The following is a 24,865-nucleotide window of genomic DNA, read 5'->3' on the forward strand; positions in this document are numbered from 1 at the left end:
TGCCCCGTGTGCAGCTCCCGGCTGCGCGTGAGTAACCACGTGAAGCCGGGAAACGGCCCACACCTTCTGTGGTTCCGGGCTCAACCCGGTACCACGGAAAAATCGGGCCCAAAGTGGTAGGCTTTATCCTGGGGCCAGGGAGGGTTGATCCCTGCCTGAGCTCGGGATCCCCTGTGCGTCGTCTGGATGCACAGGGGCGATCCCGGGTATCAGCCTGGGATATAGGCTGGTCTAACAAAGGCCTAAGACTCCTCTATAATGCTTTCAGTACTACGTTTTATCCCAGACCTGCACAACATAGAATCTTTAGGCTGTACCCAGTACTATAGCTTGCCAGAGACATTAAAAAGAACTGTAATTGCAGTCCACCTGGGGTCACACAGACATAAGGTTTACCAAGCACCTGACAGGTCGCAGTACATGGCTGGTGTGCTGTGAACAGCTTGGAGCCACATGTTGCACAGATCTGAGCTATCATTTCCAAAACAATCACATCTATCTTCTTAAAGAGAGGCAGGCTACCTTTTAATGCATTTCTGAATGACATATTTCACAATTTTTTTACAGATATAAGAATCTGGTAAGTGTTGCATTTATAATGTTGGGGAGTTCAGCCTTATGCACCTGAATCCGAAGCTACTGAGCCTTGAAACTAGATACTTTTCTCCTCCTGCTCCATATTCTATTTTTCTCTCTTTCTGCTTTCTGCTGTGAGGCTAACCCTACTGAACATCTACCATATCCTTAGGAAGAAAAACACACACCCAGTTTTTCAATATAGAAAAAAAACTTGTAGCAACAGACAAACAATCCATATTGACTAATTCACTCAGTACTGAGGGATACAATGAACATATAAGCCCAAGGGCAAATGTTATGTTTTCACTGAATGTAATACATACAATTTTAATTAAATGTTACAGATATATCATTTTAATCGACATCCTGACAGCAACCAGAACAATGTGCATCCTTATTCTGTAAGTTTCACTCTCAAACTGTGTTCTCGGGAATTCATCAAGTGTTCCTCAGTAGAAGATGGCTAATGGCAGACTTACTCCTTAACTCCACCAGGAGGGGATCTACACAGCGTCCTGAAGGCGCTTGCGTGCGTCTCCAGTGCGCCCCAAAACTCCTTGTGTAGATCCTGCCTACCTGGCCAGAAGAGGCGGAGGAGGAGGAGGCAGCGGCGGCCCTTCTTCTTGCTGTGATCACGTTCCCCCAGCCCGCTCTGCCTCGCGTTGCCAGCCCCTTGCTTGCCTAACTTCACCTCCTCCTCCCACTCGGCCATGCTGCTGATCTGGGTTTGGGGCGAGGGTCTCCTGGCCCACCCGGCGAACTCCCCTCCCTCAGCCCCAACAGAGGCGGCTCCCAGGGAGCCGGGATCTCGCTGCCACCGCTGTGTGGTTTCAGGCGCTGCCAACCGCCGCCACACCGGGGAAAGTTCTCCCGGGCTGTCTGGGGCCTGGCAGATGGTGTCCCGAAGGTCGGAGAGCTCGGCGGAAGAAGCCACCGAGCCCGGAAACTTTTTGCCCCGTCCCCACGAGGGGCGATGCGGGGCCTCCTCCTCCTCCTCCTCCTCCTCCTCTTCTGGCCAGGATAGGGGAGGATCTACACAAGGAGTTTCGGGGTGCACTGGAGGCGCACGCAAGCGCCTTCAGGATGCTGTGTAGATCCTCCCCAGGCCTCAGTTGCACAGGGAATTTCAGGAACACTGTAAGGCAGGGTTGTTGAACTTCTTTTAGCCTGAGGGCTGAATTCGATTCTGGAGAAGTTCTCAAAGGCACAGCCAAAGGCAAAAGGGAGTGAGCCAAAATGACTCCAAATACCAGCATATTTTTAATTGAAGCTATTATTGCCAGTAACTAAGTCTTAGGAGAAGCATTTATACCTTTTAGAATGGGGGAAAACACTGAGAAAACTGTGTGGCTGGGGAAAACAACCAAACTATCTGTGGTTGAAAGAAAAAAGTTAGGGTAAAGGGAAGAGAGTATGGTCAGCTGGGGAATCCCAGAAGGCTGGATTGAGACCCCAGGGGGGCAGTTCAACATCCCTGCTGTAAGGTGTGCACTCAGTTTGCATAGGGTGATAGCTAGGCCCAACGTGAGCTGAAAGTGTAACCTGAAGGAAATCCCAGAATGTTTTGCAGTAGGATTTGTGGGGGTTGTGCAGCAAATGCTCAAGCTGTCAGATCTACATGAAAGAAGGGCCTTAATGTAAGTCTGAAAATCACTGCTCTATAATATTCATGCACTGAGATCATTACTATAAAAAAACATGAATCAGTCTTTGGGAAGAAAACAAAGTTGATCTATGGACTTAGAAAACAACAGAGTTGAGAGGATTTTTTTAAAAAATGGGGAGATTTATTTCCTTTATTTATTACACAGCCTTTAATATTTTTGCCATTATATTTTAACATATTACTATGTCTTCAAAACTACACACTTATGTATAAAACATACAAATATATTTAAGATATATAATAAGAGCTTAGATTTTAGGATTCTAAAAAGAATGCATAGTCCACAGCAAAGTGCAACTGGCCTGCATGCAGCATAACTGACCTTCCCTGTTACTACACTGGCCAGTCGGATTGCTCTAAACCAGGTGTAGGCAACTTGTGGCCTCCAGATGTTTGGTTACAACTCCTACCAGCCAATGCTGAAGGGTAATGGAATCTATAGGCCAAAATGTCTGGCGGACCACAAACTGCCCACCCACCCTGGCTCTAGAGGAAGTGCATAAGAGTACAGGCTCCAATAGACTGTTTTTCCTGCCTATTTATGATGACATAAGAGCATAAGAAGAACCCCGCTGAATCAGACCAAAGGACTATCAAATCTAGCATCCTGTCCCAGAGACCAACCAGAGACCTTAGGATATGAGGACAATAATCCTTTTCTGCTGTTGTTCCCCAGAAACTGGTATTCAGAGGCCTGCTGTCTCTTTTCCTGGAGTTAGTACTTACCTGATAGCCATAACATTTCCACTCCTGTTGGTCTAAATCAATGGTAGGCAACTTGGTGCTCTCTAAATGTAATAAAAATGTCTATTTGTTCTTATTAATTTTGTTCTGAATTAGATTCATGGGACAAATAAGACAAATTTTATTTATTTTTGTTAGCTGGATTTTATATCCCTCTTAACATATCCATAATTCTCCTAGAGAGCGATCCTATGGTCCCTGGGAGAGCATTCCAGGGACCATAGGATACTAACGAATTCTCCCTCTGAAGCCATAGAAACTGATATGACCTTGGGAGGGGAAATCTGAATGGAGATTTATTCCCTGACCCTCCCATCACTTGCAGCTGCCACCGAAAGCACCATGGCGGCTTTCTTACCCAATGATGCCGATGAGAAGAAGCAGGAGGAGAGGCACCAAAGAGCCACAGGACCCTAAAGCCTCCCTACTCCCCTCTGTAACTCTACTAGATGCTCTCAAAACCAGAAAGGGGACAGAGAAGCAAAGATCGCCTCCATTGCTCCTCCTACTCTGCTGGGTGTCTGCTGGATGATCTGAGCACTCCCTAGACACCCATAGGATTGTTGTGTTAGTTTGCCTTAAAAACAAAAATGGGCTGGAGATACCCCTGATTATTTCTGTAGGAAGGACAAAAGCAATTTTCTGGTAAGCAAGTTGACCAAGGTTTTGCATCAGAGACAAGAAAGGTCTCTCCCAAAGTCAACACCATAAAAAATGGCAAGTTATAGGAGCAGGCTGTGAGTAAAGCCACTTCAAATATTAAGTCTTGTAAGCCAGGATGACAGAAAAGAAAATTATTTCAAAAATCTTAGTGAGAAATAAATAATTGAATGTTGTCGAAGGCATTCTACAGTGATGCACAGCCACATAAAAGTGAAACCTTTCATTAATTCTGAAGAATTTTATGCCGTACAGCAGTTAAGGTTATTAATAAATGCTTTAACAGAAGCCATTTTAAAGCACAGCAGTCAAGCAGTTAAGGTTATTAATATATGCCTCAACAGAAGCCATTTTGAAGTGTCTCACTTCTGTTTTCCTGAAATGTTGACTTTGAGAAATGGGCTTTCAAACTTACACAGGTTTTTGCACTTCTATCTGCTCCAGCTTCCAGCAAGAGTTTGACACATTCATTATTTCCATTTCCACAGGCCAAGTAGAGAGGTGTCTCTCCCCTTTCAGCAGCATGATTAACGTCAGCGTGATACATGATTAATAATTCTGCACATCTAGGGGTGGAAACATTGGGCAACAACACGTTAGAAGAACACCTGACCTGGAAAAAACCTGACCTTTAAAATGCCACTCGGCTACAATGCCTTCTTCAAACATATTTAAACTTCAACAAGAAAGGTATTAGTTTAAATGCCTTATTATTAGTGATCCATATTCAATCCAAAATCAGTGTAGGAACACTGAAAATAGCCAGACTCTCATTCAGGTTTGTAGAGAGAGACTGAGCTAATGAAGTTTCAGGGCTATACATTACGCAAGGAACAAGCATTCTTGAGAAAGTTTAGTAGAATTCAGAAATGGATGTTTGTTTGTTTTTGCTATTAACACAGTCATTGCAAGGACATTCTATCCCAATCCCAGAACTAGCGGCCTTTATCCTAAGAAGCGGCAAATATTAAAAGCCCAAACTCCAGATAACAAAATAAGAACAGGCTTTCAAAGAGATGCCATCAGGCCTACCTAAAGAGAGAGGCCTTAGGGCAGTGGTGGGGATATTCCTGCATTCATGGTCCCTGTCCCTGTCCTGGCCAAAACTGAGGCATGGACACAGAATTTCCAAGACCTTGAATCTACTCATGCCTTTGTTCCAAAAGGATTCCATATTCTTGAATTTCACTCCTCAAATAGTTGGGATTCTTCTTCCTACTTCTATAATGTGTTTGAAGTACTCTTCCTTCATGTACTCACAGGTCTCCTGTAATCTAAATAGCTCCCATTGTAATATAAATGTTGAACTCATCTTACTGCCTTCTAAGATCCAAACTACATGTTACATTAAATGCATAGTGTGTAGCTGAGGTTTAGGTGTTTCGTTGCTGTTGTGAATGCACACATAGCCCTGATTTGGATTGGGACCACTGTGCTCCAGGAGTGGAGGATTAAACCTTCCCCCCGCCCCATGGGTTCCATTAATTTGGGCGCAGAGGGGAATGAGTGGGTGGTTAAAGGTTTGATTCTGACTTCCAGAAATTGGCGGTCATGATCTAAATCAGGGGCCGTGTGTGCTTACAAAACAGTAAATAAAAGTATCAGGCTCTGCTGCATGCTGCGTGATTAGTGTTAATGTGGAGTTTGGCCATCACACTCCTTTTTTCATAGCTTATAATAGAAATTTAGTGCAGATAGAAGAACTCTGTGTTTGAAAAATAGGTGTGGTCAGAGTAAGAGCAGGCAGAACGTATGTGGGATGAAAAAGGTGAGATGAGAAAAGATCTAGGTGGGAAGAAGACAAAACAGGTGACCAGTATTGGGCAAAAGGCAGGATACAAATAAATATAATAATAATAACAATAATTGGGGCCAAACATAAGGGGAAGCAAATAATTTAGGGAACAGAAGCCCAAGAATATTTCAAAATGGGCAAAAAGAGGAGGAAGCAGGATAAACAGGAAATGGAGATGAGAGTAAAAACTGCAGAAATAATTAAAATGTATATATTGAGAGACTGTGAATGTGTGTATGTGCGTGTGTGTGTGTGTGTGTGTGTGTGTGTGTGTGTTGAGGGGAGGAACAAATTTACAGCCACAAGAGAAGATGTTGCTCAATTGTGTACTGAACTCTGGGCTACAATCTGACAAGCCACCAGGCGATTTGGCAGAAGTGACAATTTCTATTGAAGGGATGTCATCTGTAACTGGAATAACAGGGTGCCCACAGGTCAGGAATCCTGTTGACTGACAGCCCCTCTGGAAAACCTGTACCACACCTGTCTGAACTATGTCTGCCTCTAGCCAATAATAATAGCATCTCAGTGATTTAAATGCCAGATTGCTGGTGGGGCAGCAGCAATGCCAACTACGCTGAGGGCTGGCAAGGAAAAATAGACCACAAAAATATGCAGAAGATACTGTTCCTAAGACTGGATGCACTGCCAGACATAATCAAACCATCAGTAAAATATGGATCTCTGCTGTATTATTATTCTATTTGAGTCCTAAATGTGTGGATGGATACTAGAGAGTGGATATCAGCTCTATTCTCCTATGATCTCTTACAGAAAAGTGACAACTTCATTGAGCAAGGAATGTAAAGCACTCAGCAGAATAGAATGGCATTTCTAAAGTCACTTACTGCTTCTCACAACAACAACGCTGCCCTAAGATCCTTGTGATATAGGGCGGGATACAAATGCTCTAACAAAAACAAACAAATAAATAAATAAATAAATAAATGCTCTATAATAGAGCATTTTTACAACTCAGAGTTGTCAGGATGGGACATAAATATAAATAAGCAAACAAATTATCTCTGCCAGTGCTAAATTAATAAGACAGGACAAATAAACATGATTGTCAGTTTGTTTATCTTCCAGGGCGCATTCAACAAATTATGAGCTTCTTCCCATGTTATGATTTCCATTCATAGGAGAGCCACTTCAAAACTCCCTAGCTACAACTAAAAAAAAGTAACATGGGAAGGATTTCTACCCATGTCATGTCAGACAGGGGTGTACCTAATAATCCATACTGGATGTGTTCTGGCGTTCTCTTGCCAAGAGACAGGGTAACACTATAGGGTTGACATGGTAGGATCTTGGAAGTAATGAAAATAACAGGAATAAGAAATGGCATTATACCATTTTATAGGAACGGTATATTTTGAATTTTATTTGAATCTTCTTAAAATCCCTACTCTACAAATCTAAGCAAATTTTCTTGATGGCAAGTCCTACTTCAATCAATGGGATTTACTTCCAATTCATACATGTGGTTAGGATCAAGCTGAAAGGTTTTGTTCGGTTTTTTTATTTAGGTGGGGACCAGGATATCAGGATATTCTTTGCAAACCATCACTGTGGTTTGCAAAAAAGAAAAAGAAAAAAACACTAATTCAACATCTCTCTCTCAGCAGAGCTGTGAAAGGATGTCTATTTAGTGCATCTCCATTAGAATCATAGAATAGTAGAGTTGAAAGGGGCCTATAAGGCCATCAAGTCCAACCCCCTACTGAATGCAGGAATCCACCTTAAAGCATCATAGCCCTATTCCAATTTTAAGCATGAAAGCTCTCAGACAGACACCTGTCAAAGCACCTAGAGCACGACGAGGGTCACAATATTATACGTCTCTTACTTTTGTGGTTAATTAAACAGTATCTCACAGTTTTATAGCTAAGAAGAGACAAATTTTACATCTGCTTTATATCAACATCATCACTTTGCACAACCATTACTACCAGTACCTTAGCATGGTAAAATGTAGTATCTTGCTATTTTCACCAGAGCAGAATCAACTTCTCAAAATGGTTAAGTACTTCTTCAGTTAGTCAGTATCCAAGCATTATAAAAATCGCTTATGCTTTTATGCAGTTTCCCCAGGCACTGTGTTAAATGAAACATCCTCGTTCTTTGACATACTATACCCCATCGGAGAAGGCTTTTTACAGGCAGACCACTTTTTGAAGGATCAAAGGCAAAAAATAACTATCCATGAATGCAATCTCCCCATCAGCTGCCAGTTACTGCATATGCTTTTCATTTAATCTTAATTTGTGTGCTCAGAGAAATAGCTGATAAACCTTTCAGAAAAAACGGATCCATAAATCAGTTCAAAGTCCCAGTTTGGAGATGCATTTGAAGAAAGGAAGACACAAGAGACACAATTTTCTCCTCCACCCCCACTCCTGTTTTAAAAAAATGCCTAAAGGTTACAATTTGAAATGCATAAATATAATAATATAATAACATATAACATCTAAAACGTGCCCCTACACACAGGTGTCAAAACAAACATTTTTAGGTGTGACTTGCCTGTAATACAAACACAGAAACACATGTGCATTCACAAAAATCCCAAGTCATCTCTATTTCTAAAAGAAAAAACCACAATAATTAATTCTGCAACAATTATAGGTAGGAACAGGCCTTTGATTGCATACTCTCGCTTTTACCGCTTATATACCCTCAAGTGTAATTCTTAAGGAGGTTTTTTACATGGGGGAAAAATATATAATTGGCATGTTACTTACTTGCAATGTCCCTGAGCAACTGCTGAACATAAAGGTGTAAAGCCATTTTTATCAACAGGATCAACTTGTGCATCTGAAGTCAGCAGCAATCTTACACAATCTATGAGTTGGAAAACACAAAGGCTGATTGGTGTACGTATAAGAAAAGAAGAAGTTCTGAAAACCAGACATCTTGGCAAACTTTTATTTTAAAAAATAAGAAAATAAAATTTAATATAAAGGAACAAATTCTATCCACTCAGCTCATTTTTTAGTCCTTTACAGTGCAAATCGTACAGATGTCTCTGAGAAAATCATTTAATGTGACTTCACCCCCACCCCCAGATAAGTATGTCTAACAGGGTGCAGAATCACTTTCAGACCAAGGGCCAAATTCCATTGTGCAGAAGCTCTTTGGGGCCACCTTGCAGTGGTGGGTGGAGCTGAAGGGAAAAGGGTGGGGCCAAAACTACAGCATATTTTAGCGTAACGTTCTTAACTGGTGGTAACTAAGCTTTAGGGGAAGCATTTCAACTGCATGTGGGGAAATGCACAAAATTTACCAAATGATCAGTGGCCTGGTTTATGGGATTGGGCCTGGGAAATGGAGGAGGGCCGGATTTGGCCCTGGTCTTGAGGTTTTGCATCTCTGATGTACAGGATTGCAGTTTCAGTGAGACTCATGTTCCGCCTACTACTATCCTTCACATTCATGGCGGATTTTCTGATGATGCCATTTGCTGCCACAAGATGTGGTAAAATCCACTGGTTGAGTTGGCTTTAACAGGGGAGTTGACAAACTGGTAAAGAAAAAAATCAATCAAATTACTAGTAGTCATAATGGCTAGGTGTAACCTTCAACTTTAGAAGCAGTATGGGAGAAAATGCTTTCCTGTCCTGTTTCTGGGCGGGGAACAGGATCTTGGACTAGCTGTGCGGTATAGAAATGTAATAAATAAATAAATAAATAAATAATAAAATAAATTCTCATCCAGCACTTCTCTTCTTACGTTCTTATGATAGTTACGCTTTCAGCCATGGCCTTCCCCACTGAAACACCAAACTGCTTTCTAAGTAACTTCTGATCAAAGCTGAGCAAAGTGTTCAAAGGATTCTGCCCTAAGAGAGATCTGGGTGAGACACACCTTATGTGCACAAGGAAAGAGCCCAATGCTAGTAGTGACTATGTGCTGATTTATTTATTTATTTATTTATTTTATATACCGCCCCTTAGCTGAAGCTTTCTGGGTGGTTTACAAAAGTTAAAAAACAGTGGACATTAAAAGTATACAAAATTTAAAACCAGGCCCAGTGCTTCTGTTATTTATGTATTTATTTATTACATGGTTAGGGTTGTATCTAATGGTGTCATTCCACTTATGCAAGACTGCTACCCTTTGAAGAACCCCCCTTTTTTTATCCCTGCACATGTGTCAAAGCCAGTAATTTGATTCCACTTGCTCAAGATGTTGCACAAGGCGCTGTGCAACCTGTTCCAGAAAAATTGCACAAACAGTTGCACATGTCATTACGACTTCATTAGGCTAGATGTTGCTTGTGTTAGATCTGCTAGTGGTTCTGCTAGCGGTTGTGCAACCGTTAGCGGAACAACGTTAACACTTGTAATTTTTTCACTAGCATAACGTTTTTCACTAGCATAACGTTAACACTTGTAATTTTTTCACTAGCATAATGTTGAATTTAACTCTTAGACCATGAACTCTCGGTGGTAATGTATTGGTAAATTAAATTAAAGTCATGGAGTTGGTTCCAGGATCAGCCTTCCATGTATGATGCCTCTGATTTTTGGGGATCCCCTCACTGTACCTCACCCCATTCAACACAATCACCCAACTTTCTTTGTCAGATTTTCTACGAAGTAAAATAGTCTTGTTCCTTTGTATCTATGCAGAAATCTTTCAAACAGGAAAGACTCTCAGTGCTGCAAGATCAGGCTGTACAAGATCTGCACTAGTTCATAGAGCAGGAAGGTTTTCTCCAGCCCTTCCAAGCAGAGCACAAAGCAGCTGTTCAGGCTTACGATGATGCCTGTTAAGCACAGTTATAGTTAAGCAGAGAGACACTGACTTGCTCGAGGCGACTCAGTGAAAATAATGTCCAACTGGGGAGTTGAGCCTGGATTTCATGGTAACCACCTACTCTTCACCGGCACAAATAATATACTGAATTCACTACTAATATACTTCATTATTTTGAGAACAAATCCATCCATTGACAGGCTCTAGACAACTGCCCATTTCTAACATATTGCGTGTTCACCAAAGTTTCCTGTTGTTATTTCTTAGGGTGCTGTACATGCATAATATGGGATCAAAATTATTTGAGCAAAAAAGCTTTCATTTGCTTAAGTAGTTTTGAAATTTCTCAGTGCTAATTCGAGATTAACTCACAATATTGCTTTCTTTACATCATTCCGCAATTCAAGGTCAAGGCCATGCCAGTAAGTATCACATTATCAACAGTGCATTCATACCCACTTACCTAGGGCAAGCCCCATTGAACTACCTACGTCTGGGTAGATGTATGTGCAGGACTGCAACGTTAATTACAATAACATATGGATGGATGGATCTGTCGTTCTTATTCTCGCTGAGACTGTTGGATTTTCAAGATTAAACTCATTCTGTCCCACACTTTTGCATGTCCATTTCCCCCCACATATATATATTTTCAAATATACGCATTTCCCCAAGTACTTTCCATCCATATGCAATTTGTGCACACTTATGACTATTATCCACATTTGTGGTATGTATTTCTCCCCAACAAACTGCATCATGAAGCTCAAACAACTGTGTATTTTCTTGACTCACTAATTGGCTGTGGAGGTGCAAAACTGGTAAATTTCCATAAAAATCTTGATAGAACAAATTTCTCACCCATCCCTCCCTTAACTACAAAAGAATATATACACAATGGTAATAAAGTAATGGCTCTGGCAAACCCCGTACCTGTATGTCCATTCATAGCAGCAGAATACAAGGCAGAATAGCCATCTTCACAGGAATCATTAATGTCCAGACCTTCTTCATTAAGCAGCATTGACAATAAAGTGACATTTCCCTGGGCAGCAGCTTGGTGAAGAAGGGTGGGCCTGCCACCCAGGGGGACAGGACCACCACTCATTAATAAAGGGGTTAGGGAGGGAGACCAGCCTGTGAGTTAAAAGCAACATCAATTAGAGAGAACACACAAGAAGAAGTTACAACTGCACACTTTGCAAGGCATTAAACGATGTTCCACAAAAGAAACAGACTCTCTGGCATTTCAGCACCTATAAACATTTAGCACAATTCTGATGTGTGTTTTTAATTCTGCATCCAAAGATAATTAAAGTCACACGCAATCATGACGAGTTATTTTCACTGTTTACTAAAACTAAATAGATACTTAATATTGCTGATAAACACAAGAAAACACTAGATAAACTTTCTACCCAGTTGCCATGGTCCAGATTTTTTTTTAAGTATTAAATTGAACAGCTAGCTCAAAGTTCTTTGGGCTTTAAAATAAATTAAAATTAAGAGGATTATGATAAAAAAAATGTATATGATTATCCCTCTTTTAAAAATGTGCTAACTGAACCTCTTATCAACACTCTATTTCTTAAGGAACTGTACTTTAAATCAGCAGAAAATATGGCAGACATTTCAGTTAAAATGTGCATTTAAAACTCAGACTAGTGATCACTGCCCCTATGATGGATGCCTGCTAGTTCCTCAGCTGGCCAGAACACTGCACAGAGTAGTTTTAACTTGGCAGTGCTGCAATTTTTGTTGTATTTTTACAAGAAGGGCTTTAGAACACTGATTAGTGAATAACATCAAAATTACTGGCAAAAGCTTCACATCATCCAGTGAAAAAGTCAATTAGCAGAGCAGAACTTTAGAAAATCATAGGAGTTATCTTGGTTAGACATTCCAGGTATCAGACGTTAGCAGCTTTAGAGGAGAGTTTATTAAGGACATGAAGTTTGCAGTATAGGGTGCGGAAGACTTTGTGAACTCTTCCTTGATCAAATGGCTGCAAAAGGAAATAGAAAAGAGGATTGAAAATAAGAGATGCTTTTAAGTATGAATTGCCCATTGAAAAAGAGAATTCCGAAATGGATTTTCACTCCTTATTAAGTAATCATCAGTTTACAAGAACTGCACACACTATAAATTAAAATGGTCATGTATTTAGTAAGGAAAGTACCATACATGGTGATGTTTGCATTGTAATTTGTCATTTCTATGGCCGTTTCGGTGTAGGAAGTATATTATCATTGTTTTCTCATCTCCATTATAATTTATTATTTATCTATTGCCGACTAATGATACATATCCGTGTTACAGGATCTCATTAAAGTTGGTGTGCTCATGGCATATTTAAAGGTGGCTGCAGTCTCTCCTGGCAAAGAGGGTAAGGACCAACAAGAGGGCAAACAGGGAGGCACTGGAGGACTGAAAATGGGCAACAAGGCTCCTTAAATGGAGAAGACAACGCAGTGGGGGTGAGGTGGAGAAAAGAATAGGAGAGGGCAGAGAGGATAAAAGGAGAGCAGATAACGGGCAGTAAAGTAACAGGAAAGGGCGTCCTTATCTTCTTGACAGTACTTACCTTGCCACTACTGGCAATACCAATTTCCTGCCCCCTTGCCCAATACAGCATTGCCACAAATGAGTTCGTGGAAACCTGGGAGTCTTTCTACAGAAGAAAGGAGCAAACATCCCAGAACAAATATGGAGAATACTCCTATACCGTAAGCCAGGGGTGTCGAAATTCTCTCATCCTGAGGGCGGAATTCAATTTCAGAGACGCTCTCAGGGGAAACATTACCATGGCAGGTGAGGCTGAAGGCCAAAGACAGCTGGGCCAAAGGCAAAAAGTGGTGGAGCCAAAAAATACCAGCATATTTTAATTTAAGGTTCTTACTGCCAGTAACAAAGGCTGAATGGGGAAAGCATAAGCGAAAGCAAGGAAGCTATCAAACAATTAGTGGTCAGGGGAAAGGTGGTGGGGCTAGGGGAGGGAAGCCTGATTTGGGACCCCAGACAGGCTGAATTTTGCCTGCAAGTCTGTGATTTGACACCCCTGCCGTAGGCAATAGACCATGTTAGGCTGTCTTATGAAGATGCATCTAGCAGGTAGAGGGAACCAAGCTTGGTAGCCCAGGACAGTTGCCTAGTTGTTTGCTGCACTTACGGCCAATCACAATGAGTCCTTAACAAAAGGGTCTGCTCTGCTTAAATATTGATATGTTGTGAATTAAAACATATGATGAATCAGTTTCAAATTAGTTTCAATGGCATTTCATTGAGGTCATGCAGGGCAGGCTATCACGGAAAGTTTTGAATTTCCATAAAAGGAAAGAAAGCAAAAAAAGGAAAGGAAAGGTGAAGAGCTACTTAGTTTCAATTCCACATGATTTTCTTTTTATCCAAAGAACTACAAACCACTGTAAGAATTTAGGAACATCATATAAAGAAAATAAAAGTTCAAACAATTCAAAATCATGATTTCGACTAATGGAAAAGATGGATGAAGCAGAAGTGTAAACAAAAAAAATCTAGATAGAAGTTTATTGTTTAACTTAAGTTGCTTCCACATTAGAGTCTTTTAACTTTGACATTATTTTTCCTCAGTTAGCTGGAAGGAGAATTAAAATGGAGATCCCAATCAAGTATGTAGTATAGTACTGAGTTATCCAGCAATGCTTTCTCCAAGGCCATGATCCTCTTATAACGTTTACTTAGAAGTAAATCCCGTACAACAAAGGTTTCCAGCAATGTTAATTAATTCTTTTCCTTGTAGGTTCAGTCCATGCTATTGCTTTCTAATTAGCATAGGTGCTGGATTAGTGAAGAACAACCTCTTAATTGTACCTTGAATAGCCTCTCTTAATTGCTCAAGTGTCCCTTTCTGTTCCCGTGGGGGTGGGGCAAGGAAAGGCTTTAATTACTAATTTCTCATTATTCTTTTCTTGCATTACTGAAATAGTGTTTGCTCGCTCCCTAAACATGAAAAGAAAAAATAATAAGAGGGGAGCAGTAACTAAAACTTCCCTGACCCACAAAAATTGAACTTATATTGGGGCAATTAAGAAAAGCTATTTAAGAGGGCTTTTCTTATTAATGCCCCCCCCATCTATGTTCATCCGGAAGCAATTAAATTAGTTGAAAATGGAAATAGAAGTGTTTAATTAAAGGCATAGGAGTTCTTAAGAGCCTCAATAGCGCTTTGCCTGTCCACACTAGCCAGATTTATGCATTTTACTATGCTGTCCTCAAATCACCATAAATCAGGTCTGAGGACACACTGGCATGCAATGGACTGGCAATGACATCACCTGGATGCTCCTTAAAAAGTGAACAAACAAGGGATGGAGAATCACAGAGAAAATGGCTAGTGTGGGAGTAAGCCTATTTTGCACGTAGCCATTTTTCTTAAGCTCACCAACTACATCTAGGTACAACATGCAGCAGGTGTGGCAAGAAGGTGGACAGATCAGTCTGTTGTCACAGCTTGTCATGGACCTAATTAAGGAGCATATTTACTGAACAAGAGTTAGTCAATCATGGCTAAATAGAAGGAGTCTTTGGCTCCAACATCTTATTTCCCTACAATTCTGAACCCTGTTTTTTCTTTGGTTGTCAGGTAGGGATGGGTGACGAATTGAGGAAAGCGATGGACTTCCAACCACAAGCACTTTAACACTTATTTAGGAATTTTAGCAATCAAATTATGGGATGCCATTTGTAATTGTCTAATGTATGTAGGGAGGGAAGTTTGGGAAGACTTCGGCAATGGCTACAAACATAGGCAAAGCCAGTCTGAGACTAAATGTCATTCTGAAAAAGCCATTTTGCTTTAAATTATTACAAGACATTTCCCCACAGTAAAATAGATATTAGATAATGTGGGTTTACTGTGAGTTGTGATAGATCTGGATATTATTAATACTGCATTCACTTTCCTAGCAGAGCTGAAATATTCTCTTCTTTATGGACCCTGATACAAATTAACAGAGTCCTAGCCTGGAAAACAATTCTGTGTAAGATCCTGAAACCTACATGTAGATAACTACATGCGACAATCACACATGCACACAGATATCACTGCATGTATGAGCCTTGGGAAGAGGTGATCCATGTAGAGATTTCACGTGTAAAGCAGCCCCACATGGAGGAGGAGGAGGAAGAGGAGGAGGAAGCCTTCTAAAACACTGCATATTAAAAAAAACAAAAGAAAGCGATAATAGTTGCATTGCATATTTAATATGCAAATTCCAGTGTTTAAGCATAATGCCGGATCTGCACCAATTTCAAAGGTCTCACGAGGAAGCGGAACAGATTTGTATTCACTGAGGAAATTGCATAATAAAATGAGGAAACATGAGAAAGCTTTGTGGTTTCATATGCAAAAGTTAGCAAATATGAAGCATCTGGGAAAGCGTGTTGGGCATGCAGTGATGAAGGATGGAAGGAACGGGTGTGTGTGGGGGGAAACAGCTTCTGGCATCAGCTTCAGATTGTGGAGATGGTTAATTTCAGAGTCCATTACCAACCTCTCCTGCACCCCATTCATGTTACAAGCAAACCACATACAAAAGATAAATCATATCTGGATGAACCAAATAAAACCATATGTTGATTGAAAAGTGATTTTAAAAAGAGAGAGAGAGAGAGAGAGAGAGAGAGAGAGCAAAGCTAAGAAGAAAAAGAAATGGATCGTCCCAAGGGCATGGGAAATTCAATCGTTCAGAGACATTTCAAAACCCATACTTCTGTTCCTTTAGATTGTAAATCCAATGGATAGTCATTGTCCTTAAGAGAGATGAATTATGAAGGCTAATTACTGATGTCTTCCAAGCAATTTCCATAAAAATGCCCCCTAGGTAGTGGACATCTGATAGCCAGGTCATGTGTTACTGACCAATGTGTAAAGACACGCAAACGGCCTGCATTGCTTTTTCTTTCTTTCTTGTTTAATTCTAAGTGACAAATGAATTTGGTAATGATGGGAGGAGGCCAGACAGCAAATATAGTCAGTATTACAACTGGCAATGCTTACACCCAATTCCATGTACAATTTCAATAATACTCCTGTGGTGGGAACCATGCTGAATGCAGCTGGGGATGTCACCATCAGCCGCAGCCAATGTATTGGCATCCCTTGGTTCTGGCACCCCATCCCCGTCTTGGATCTGAATGTGCTCTTACTGAACAAGCTCCAAGGTCTTCAAGCAGCAGCAGCAGCAGCCATATTCACACCTTGGACAGCTCATGAAGATGCCATGTATGTGTAGTGGACTGAGTCTAGCAATCTTCAACCTGGGACTCCCAAAATTTGGCATCATCTTTGGATGGACTGCACTGCACTCACCATGATAAGCCTTATGGTTGAGAAGGGAGCTGTGCTGAGTGCAGCTGGAATTTGGAGCTGGTTGTATTGCGTAACAGCAGTATGTCAAAACCTTTTCATTTGCATTACACTATAAACACACTTAGGACCAATTCATATATGTTGTAGTGCCCTTTTCATTCCTTGACCTTGGTCATATATGTCTGGGGCCATGCTGAATTGCTAGGTTAACCAGAATTACAGGCATACACAGGCTCCACAGGACTGTAGTACTAATGGTGACCTGGGTGGCATTTTTGGAAGCTAAGAAGACTGCAAGAGCCCTTACCCACTGTAGCCCTGTCCTTTCCCATAGTCATATATGCTTGTGCTTCTAGTTCATGAAGGGACCATACAGTTCAATGACAGAGCACATGTTTTCGATGCAGAAGATCCCAGGTTCAATCCCTGCCATTTCCAGTTAAATAGATCTTTACCATATGATGTGGAAGATATCTTCCTGAGGCCATGGAGAGCAGCTATCATTCACAATAGACCAGTGGTCTCCAACCTTTTGGGGCCCATGGGCACATTTGGCATTTTGAAAAAGTGTCCTAGGTGCCACCACAAATTGACTACTGAAGGTGGGTTGGTGGAGCATCACAAAAATGAATGTGTATGTGTATGCTACTGACTTTGGCTCCATTTCCTTCCTTCCTTCCCTCCCTCCCTCCCTTCCTCCCTCCCTCCCTCCCTCCCTCCCTGGACTTTTCTTTCTTTCTCCCTTTCTCCATGCAACTGAATGGAACAATTTTTTCCATTCATTTGCATGGGGCGAGAAAAATCCCCCCTGCCAAAAAAAAACCCCTGTTGCCCCAAGGGCCCTTGGTGTGTGTGTGGGGGGGTGGACTTCACTTCCCCTCCAAATATTTCCCTGCTAAAAAATCAGCTGGGGCGGGGGGAGGCAAAGCTCTTCTCCTGTCAAGGAAGCAGTTACGCCAAGGTACACTTTACCCTCCCCTCCAGCCATTTCTCAGCCTTGTTGACTCCCACCACCTCAGTACAAATGAATGGAGCAATCCATTCCCCAATTGCGGGGCGGGGGGAGGAATGTGGCACCCACACTGGGGAACCCTGGAATAGATAATACTGGACTAGATGGACAACCAGTCTGACCTGGTATAAGAAAACTTTCTGTGTTCCTATGACTCCATATATTATGGTATGAGTAAAGTGGCATAAAACGGTATGAAGGGTGTTCTGTGGTGCTGTTGCATTGTGGGAAATGCCTCATAGAGGCAGCCAGTATGCAATCCCTGGAAGCAAGCAATGTTGCTTTAATGTAGGCCGCCTATAGAAAAAAATATCCTAGAGATTTGTTGCCAGGTTAATTACATAAGCTAAAGCAACGGGTCTCCTAAGATGATGACAATAAAGAGGAAGAATTATTTAAAACAGCTTTCCCCAAACTAGTGCCCTCCAGATGTTTTGAATTTCAACTCTTTTTAACTTGGCTTTAAAATTGTTGTTATGGTTCCTATGGTTGTTAACAGTTTTTAAAGTAGTTTTAAATGTTTTACTATGTTTTTGATGATGTGATACTTTTCTAAAATTGCCTCAGTTGGTTTCAGAAAGGCGGTATAGGAATACGCAAACTCTTATCAACAAACTCCTAAATAAACTCCTATCAACCCCCAGCCCACATGGTCACTGGTCAGGACTTCTAGGAGTTCTAGCTTAAAACATCTGGGGGGCACCATGTTGGGGAATGCTGATTTAAAAACCAATGTATTGCCAGGTGGATCCATTAGGATGTATCATGGGAGCTCCTCAAGCATTCTAATCTCTTTTTACTTCCTTTCAAATAATTAGTCTTTTGTGAAATGAGAATACACCATTATAAGAAAGGTAATATGTTACTAGGGCAATAGGACAACCTTGCCACCCCACAGAAACAGAGACCTAGTTAATAGGTGAACCATTTTCCTATTAATTGATAAAAAGGAATTTTAGGTTTCCCTCTCCTTGTTATATCAAACCCAAACACTCAAACCTGCCTTGACTGTGATTTAATAATAGAAAGGTGGGATATAAATGCCCAAACAGATAAATAAAACTCCACATGAACCATAAAAAACTACCAGAATCTGAATCAGAATCAATTCATCAATGGCTTTCTATTAATCTCAACAGTTCTTTTCAGTGGTCTCTCTCTATTGGTGTAACCTCAAAGTGGTTCTTGTGGACACATCCAGTCCTTTGCAGGACTGAAATGCTGGTATCTGTATTCTTACTTACAAAGGGTGTTAGCAGCATATCAGCTGATGGCAAATGTGACTCTCAGTTCAAAGACAAGGGAGGCCCATTCATACGGCCACAAGCGTTAACTACATGGCTGCATGATTCTATTAGAGCATTGCCAAAAGCAGGGATGAGCAACTCCAGATATTTTGACCTACAATTCCCATCCTTACCATGGGCAGGGCCGGCGCTGCCATAGAGGCAGCTCAGGCAGCGGCCTAGAGCGCCAAGCAAAGGAGGGCGCTGAACGGCGCACCCGGAAGTTGCTCTCCTAGAGCGGCTTCCGGGCGTGCTGTTCCAAAGCTGCCGCCCCCCGGCCGCCCCCCAACCCCAGCGTTCTGTCTTCGAAGCTAGCGCCCGGCCGGAAGCCGCTCCTGGCTTCGAAGCTAGGATGCTGGGGTTGGGGGGCGGTGGCTTCAGAACATGCCTCCGCCCCGCCCCCAACCCCAGCATCCAAAGCCAGGATGCTGGGGTTGGGGGGCGGGACAGCAGCTTCAGAACGGCGCACCCGGAAGCCGCTTTCGGGCGCGCAGCTTTGAAGCCACCGCCCCCCAACCCCAGCGTCAGAGTGGGTGCAGGGCAGTTTTAGTACGTCGTGTCTGCCTAGGGCGCAAAATAGTCTGGCACCGGCCCTGACCATGGGCTATGCTGGCTAGGGCTGATGGAAGCTGTAGGCCAAAACATCTGGAGGGCAACGGCGACGCTTTGTCTTCACGGCGACGCTTTGCCGCTCCTTCTTGGCAAAAACCTGCAGTATCACAGCTGTGAGGTGTGTGTGTGTGTGGGGGGGTGAGAAATCTCCATGGCAGGAGGGAGCATGGGCTTTCTGGCGGCCATGAGCCTGCCCCCTGCCCCTTGCTTCTGGTGACCAATCAGTGGCCATGATCTGCCCCAAGGCATGGAGTCAAACCGAGCTCACCACAGACACATAGAAGAGAAATGGTGGTGACCTCACAGCAAATGGAAAAGTCCATGACTTTTTTAGTGCGCAGCTTCGGGGTAATACCCTGTGATGGCTGTGAGTTTGCGGCTGCATTGTATAACTGATGCAGAGCCACTGCACAGCCACCACAGGGTAAATAGGGCATATAGACAAGCTCCAACTGTCTTCGGCGTCTTTCAGGAACGCTTCAGAGTACTACAGACCATCTGGCCTAAATGTGAACTGTGTGTCCTTGTTCCTGAGACTGCCAAGCCTCGTTCTTGAACCACACCCAACTGTGCAATGGCCCAGAAAAAATAATAAAGCCAGTGGAACTACAGGCGAGGAAAGGAAAAGCCAACCTTTCCTTTCCATAAATAAAGCCAACTAAATACTTCAGTCCTATTTTTAAAAATGCTAAAACTTGACTAACCCTTTTAAAATTAACTGTAGTAGTTTGGTTTCACAAGAGAGGCCTTGAAGAAACCACTCCTAGAATGTTCTCAGAAACTGAGTGGAATGAACCCATAATGACAAACAATACACAGACAGTTCTGAAATAGCTCACTGAACCTGGCAAGGTAGTTGAAGATCTTCATGTCTAGATGAGTTTGTGGTTGTAGCCTCCCATGCATGGCATCGAGGGAGAAACTGCAGATTACATCAGCTTCCCCAACTTGGACTACAAGTCCCATCATTTCGAGACCTGGCCACGCTGTGTAGTTTCATAAGAGCGAGAGGGCCTTCCCGGTGACTGCACCTGTGTGATGGAAACCCTTGCCTCATGAAGTGTAGCTGCCCCATCATCTTCATCACTGTTCTATTCTGGCTATAAAAATCATGTTTTTATGTCTCCTTAGTGGATTGTTAAAACGTTTTTATGAAATGGTAGTTGCTTTGGATGTAATAATAATAATAATAATAATAATAATAATAATAATAATAATAACAACAACAACAACAACAACAACATCAACAGTAGTATCAACAATAACTAAAAAGTAGACAATAAAGATGAAGCAAAGGAGGAGGGAAGGGGAGCTGTTTAACCCTTTCTTTCCCAGACATTTACCCCCCTTTCCACTGATATATAAAACATCCAGGAGGCTGTAACCCTTTACCTCTTTGGAAGAAAAGCAGGGCGTGGAGAAAGGAATATTGAGAAGACAAACAGCTGGGAAGGAAAGGGTTAAATAGATTTTTCCCTGCCTTCTGCTCTGAAGCTGCTTTACCTGATAAAAGAAACCCCTCGGAAAATGGGAGTGAGGGTGGGGAAAGGATAATGGAATAATGAAGATTCATTCTAATCTTAAAGAGTATCTATCTTGCAAGGAAACATTCTTCATACATATTTTTCTTTGAAACAATAGCAACTAATTTATGGCCACACACAAAAATCCAGAATGTTTGAAACAGAATGGATTTCCCATACCCCTGAAACTCAGAAAAAATGCAGATGGAAATTCAAACTTTGCAAAAGAGAGAGAGAGAGAGAGAGAGAGAGAGAGAGAGAGAGAGAGAGAAGAAAAAGGCAAAACAAATTTAGAAAAGAGAAAAGCTATGGGGAAAAGTATATGGCAAAGTAGTAACAGAGGAGACCATTCTTAGAGGGACAGAGTTTAGGAGTATATCAACAATCCCTTTACCTGATGCTGTTACCAGTAGGCTGTCTGAATCACATGGTCTACAGGATGAAGCACTAATAGGGTTTATGGAGGAGCTACAGGCAATGGTGGTGGGAATGACAAAGGAACTTTCTGAACATGCAGGTTGGCTCAGTCCAGGGGATTGGGAAGGCCAGGCACCCACCTGAGACGTGGCCATGGCTGGTATGGCACAGCCTGCAGATGCCACAGATATATCTATTGTTGGCTTTGGTGGCAGCTGAGGTGAGGACTTAGAAATAACCTCCTCATTTATTACCCTGATTCCTTGATGTGAACTGGAAGGAGGAGAAACTAGGGTTTTGCCCTCAGTTTTGGCACCTACGTTAGGGGAGCGACCACTATCCATAATTACTTTAAGCTGTGGGTGCGGCGGAGAAGGCGTTTGTGAAAGGCCTGGCTTTTTGGGAGGAATGGGCGGAGGGTTCCCTCTGTCAATTCGCGACACACTGGGAGTCTTTAAACCCATTCTACCGACAGGGGGAGGATAAGTGCCAACGTCTATTGAATGTGATATTCCTGGCCGTCCAGGGGCAGCGCCCTGAGGACTTGTAAATCTTGAAAGGACCTGGGTGACAGTATTCCGAGCTAGTTGCTTGGCAACTAGGTTGTCTCGACTCGTGGGCGACACATCTCTCGATGGAGGGCTTTGGGTAGTGTTTCCATTTTGGTCTTGGTCGTTAGCGTTGGTCTGAAACCTAAATCTAGCTGCCTGGACACGGGGATTCAGACCTTGATGTCCAGTGGTGCCAACAGATGGAGAATGCGGAGAGTGCATAGATGAAGCTTGCAGGTAGTTCTGAGGTGCTATATTGGGTCCTGGAGAGGAAGCAATGCTATTTGGAAAAGGGGAAGGCAGACTTGTTAAGTCGAGTGATGAACTTGGTCCGTTCTCCTCAATTCTGCTTTGGCTTTGAGTCAGAATGGGAGTTGAGGGGGACAGGAGCAGGTCACTACAGGAAGAATGCCTGTCGATGACGGGCTTCACAAATGACGCATTGGCACATACGTTCATCTTTGTGTGGCCAGACAGCAAAGGGTTGATAGCTGAAGGCTTTATAGGTACAGTTAAAGGCAACTTCCTAACACTTTCAGTTCCACCATCTATCAATGCTGCATCTGTCTGGCAGGCAAGAGTTCTTAAAGCCGGTCCCTCTGTCCCAACCGAGACAGAAACAGGACCTCTATCTCTGTTCCTCCGTGGGAGGGAATGGTGCAACTTACTGTCGTTTTCCTTTTTCAGCTGCTCAATCATTTTTCTCATCCTCTCCCTCTCTTCCTTGAGGTCACCCGTGTGTGCTTCCTCTCTGCCAAGCCTGGCATGCAGTTGCTCCCTTTCCGTGTCGAACTCAGAAAGCTGTTTTTCCATTTGGGCCTCCATTTGTGTGCTCCGTTGTTTCTCAATGGCAAGAGATTGCTCTAGTTCTCTGGCTTTCTTCTTTTCCTCCTCAAATTTTGCCATGACGTCTTCCAACTTCTGGGCCTCTTCGACAATTCTGCTGGATAACTGTTTACATTCTTTCACTAGCATCAATACGACATGTTTATTCTTGCCGCGCTCCTCCTCAAGACGAGCACATAGCTTCTTATGTTCCATTTCAAGTGCCTGCAACTGCGATTTCTCCATTTCCAACTACAAAGAAATGCAGAACAATACTCCCATTATCATCGGGTTTGCAGGGATGAGTTTTTTTTTTTTTGTCTCAAGTAATAAATCAATGGCATTTTATGTTATAAATAAGTTACAAAAAGCATTCAAGGTAGTTTGGGAACATATCCACAGACATTAATGAGACCTAAATGAGACCATTTCTGGGCTAGGTAGTTTGCCATTTTAAGCCAAAATGTTTGTATACCTTTTCTTTTTAAAACTAAGTGAAAACTACACTCAAATAGTTTTTTCCTGACTTTACAGACAAATTCAAACAGATAACTAAATAACATGAGGAAAAATTACAGCAAATCTGAAAGCACTGTTGTTGGTTTTTAATGTTACTGGGACAACTCATTCACTTCGGACGGACACACACACACACGATTCCACAGTTAGGCAATAATTACACAAGGGTAACTAACTAAATAAAAATGGTTCCAGTCCAGTATTTGTGATTACTAGAGAGCCCAGAAGGGTTTTACATTCCTTTAGATGCTAAAATCATACTAATTTCAGAGTTGTAAGAAGATACTGTATGGTGAATATATTTCATGTACGCTGTAATCTGGGAAACCAGATGGCCCAGAGGACTGGTAACGAGATATGGAGCATTTCATCTCTAGGTCAGTGGTTCAAATTTGGCCTGGGTTGCTAGCGGAAGGAAAATCATTATAAGCCAGTGACTTTCTGAGTGGTCTGCTGTTCACCAATAGCATTCTGCCTCTTCCCTCCAATCTGGGGGGTGGGGGGAGGGGACGGGATGGTTAGCCTCTTGGACAGCTCCTCTAAAGGGTTTGCTTGTTTGTGTACATTCCCTCCTGACTCTCTGATAGGTCAGCTTCTGTTTTGTTTTGTAGAAAGCTTTAAACAAGACATTAATGCCAGCTTTGCTGTCCTCCCCACCCACTTCAAATAAAACATCATTTGTATTTAGCAGAGGTGCATTAGGCACCACACTAAAGAGGAAGCAGAGATAGGATAAAGCTGCATGTCAAAAACAACGATGAATTCTAAAGCCTGGTACTTTGATGCGTGAGAAAAGCAAACATGAAGTCTAAAACAGGAAAGAAAAATAAACCTACCCAGCATCAACATAAAACCAAACTAAAAGCAAAAAGAGGAGACAATATTAGAGCAAAAAATTAAAGAAGTACTACAACACTGTAAGATTTTTAAAAGCCTGGGGTGGGGGGAATCTTTACCCGGCACTAACAAGACCACAATGTAGGTGCCAGGCGAGGCTCTTTGGGTAGGGTATACCACAACCAGGGTGCCACCAAGGAAAAGGCCCTCATTCAGTGGGGGAGAAGGCTCTCCAAAGATAACCTTAGGATCTGTGTGGAGAAAATTCTTCAAGTCACTTGGCCTCAAGCCATTTAAAACTTTAGAGGTTATGCCAGCACTTAGAACTTGGCCCAGATACAAACTGAAAGACGATGCAGATGGCAAAGCATTTGTATCATATGGTCGTATCAGCCATAATGTAATGGAGGTACTTTGTTGAAATGGCTTAAAAGATCTTAATTTCACTTGTAAGTTCTGTTTATAAAGATTTTTCCTGTTTTTTCGGTGCAAGAGGAGTGGGAGGAGAACAATGTGGCAGAATGATTATTAGAAAAGGAGTTTTTTTGCTTTACATCCAGCAAAAACAACTACCACCACCCTCCTGGTGGAGCAAGTTTTACAGCATCATTCCCTGAATTTTCTTGAATCAGAGACTAAAGATACTTGACAGTAAATGTTCTGAGATAATGAAGGACAACCGAACAATGTGAAACAGCATTACAGTGGTTACTTTAAGAGTTTGCAAC

The 24,865-nt window shown here is 42.2% G+C and overlaps 1 protein-coding gene across 1 annotated transcript in view; it reads right to left on the reverse strand.

The window, feature by feature from the left end:
- The window catches only part of CTTNBP2 (cortactin binding protein 2), a 108,215-nt gene that overhangs the window by 39,684 nt on the left and 43,666 nt on the right, over positions 1 to 24,865 (reverse strand). Inside the window, exons 4-7 of the mRNA XM_063134051.1 lie at positions 21,383 to 23,033; positions 11,140 to 11,343; positions 8,189 to 8,288; positions 4,065 to 4,215 (exon numbers count right to left, since the gene is read on the reverse strand). Coding sequence (XP_062990121.1) covers positions 4,065 to 4,215; positions 8,189 to 8,288; positions 11,140 to 11,343; positions 21,383 to 23,033 — 2,106 coding nt within the window. The remainder of the gene's footprint in view (positions 1 to 4,064; positions 4,216 to 8,188; positions 8,289 to 11,139; positions 11,344 to 21,382; positions 23,034 to 24,865) is intronic.

This window comes from Elgaria multicarinata, chromosome 9 (genome assembly GCF_023053635.1).
Source record: "Elgaria multicarinata webbii isolate HBS135686 ecotype San Diego chromosome 9, rElgMul1.1.pri, whole genome shotgun sequence".
Lineage (NCBI taxonomy): Eukaryota > Metazoa > Chordata > Lepidosauria > Squamata > Anguidae > Elgaria > Elgaria multicarinata.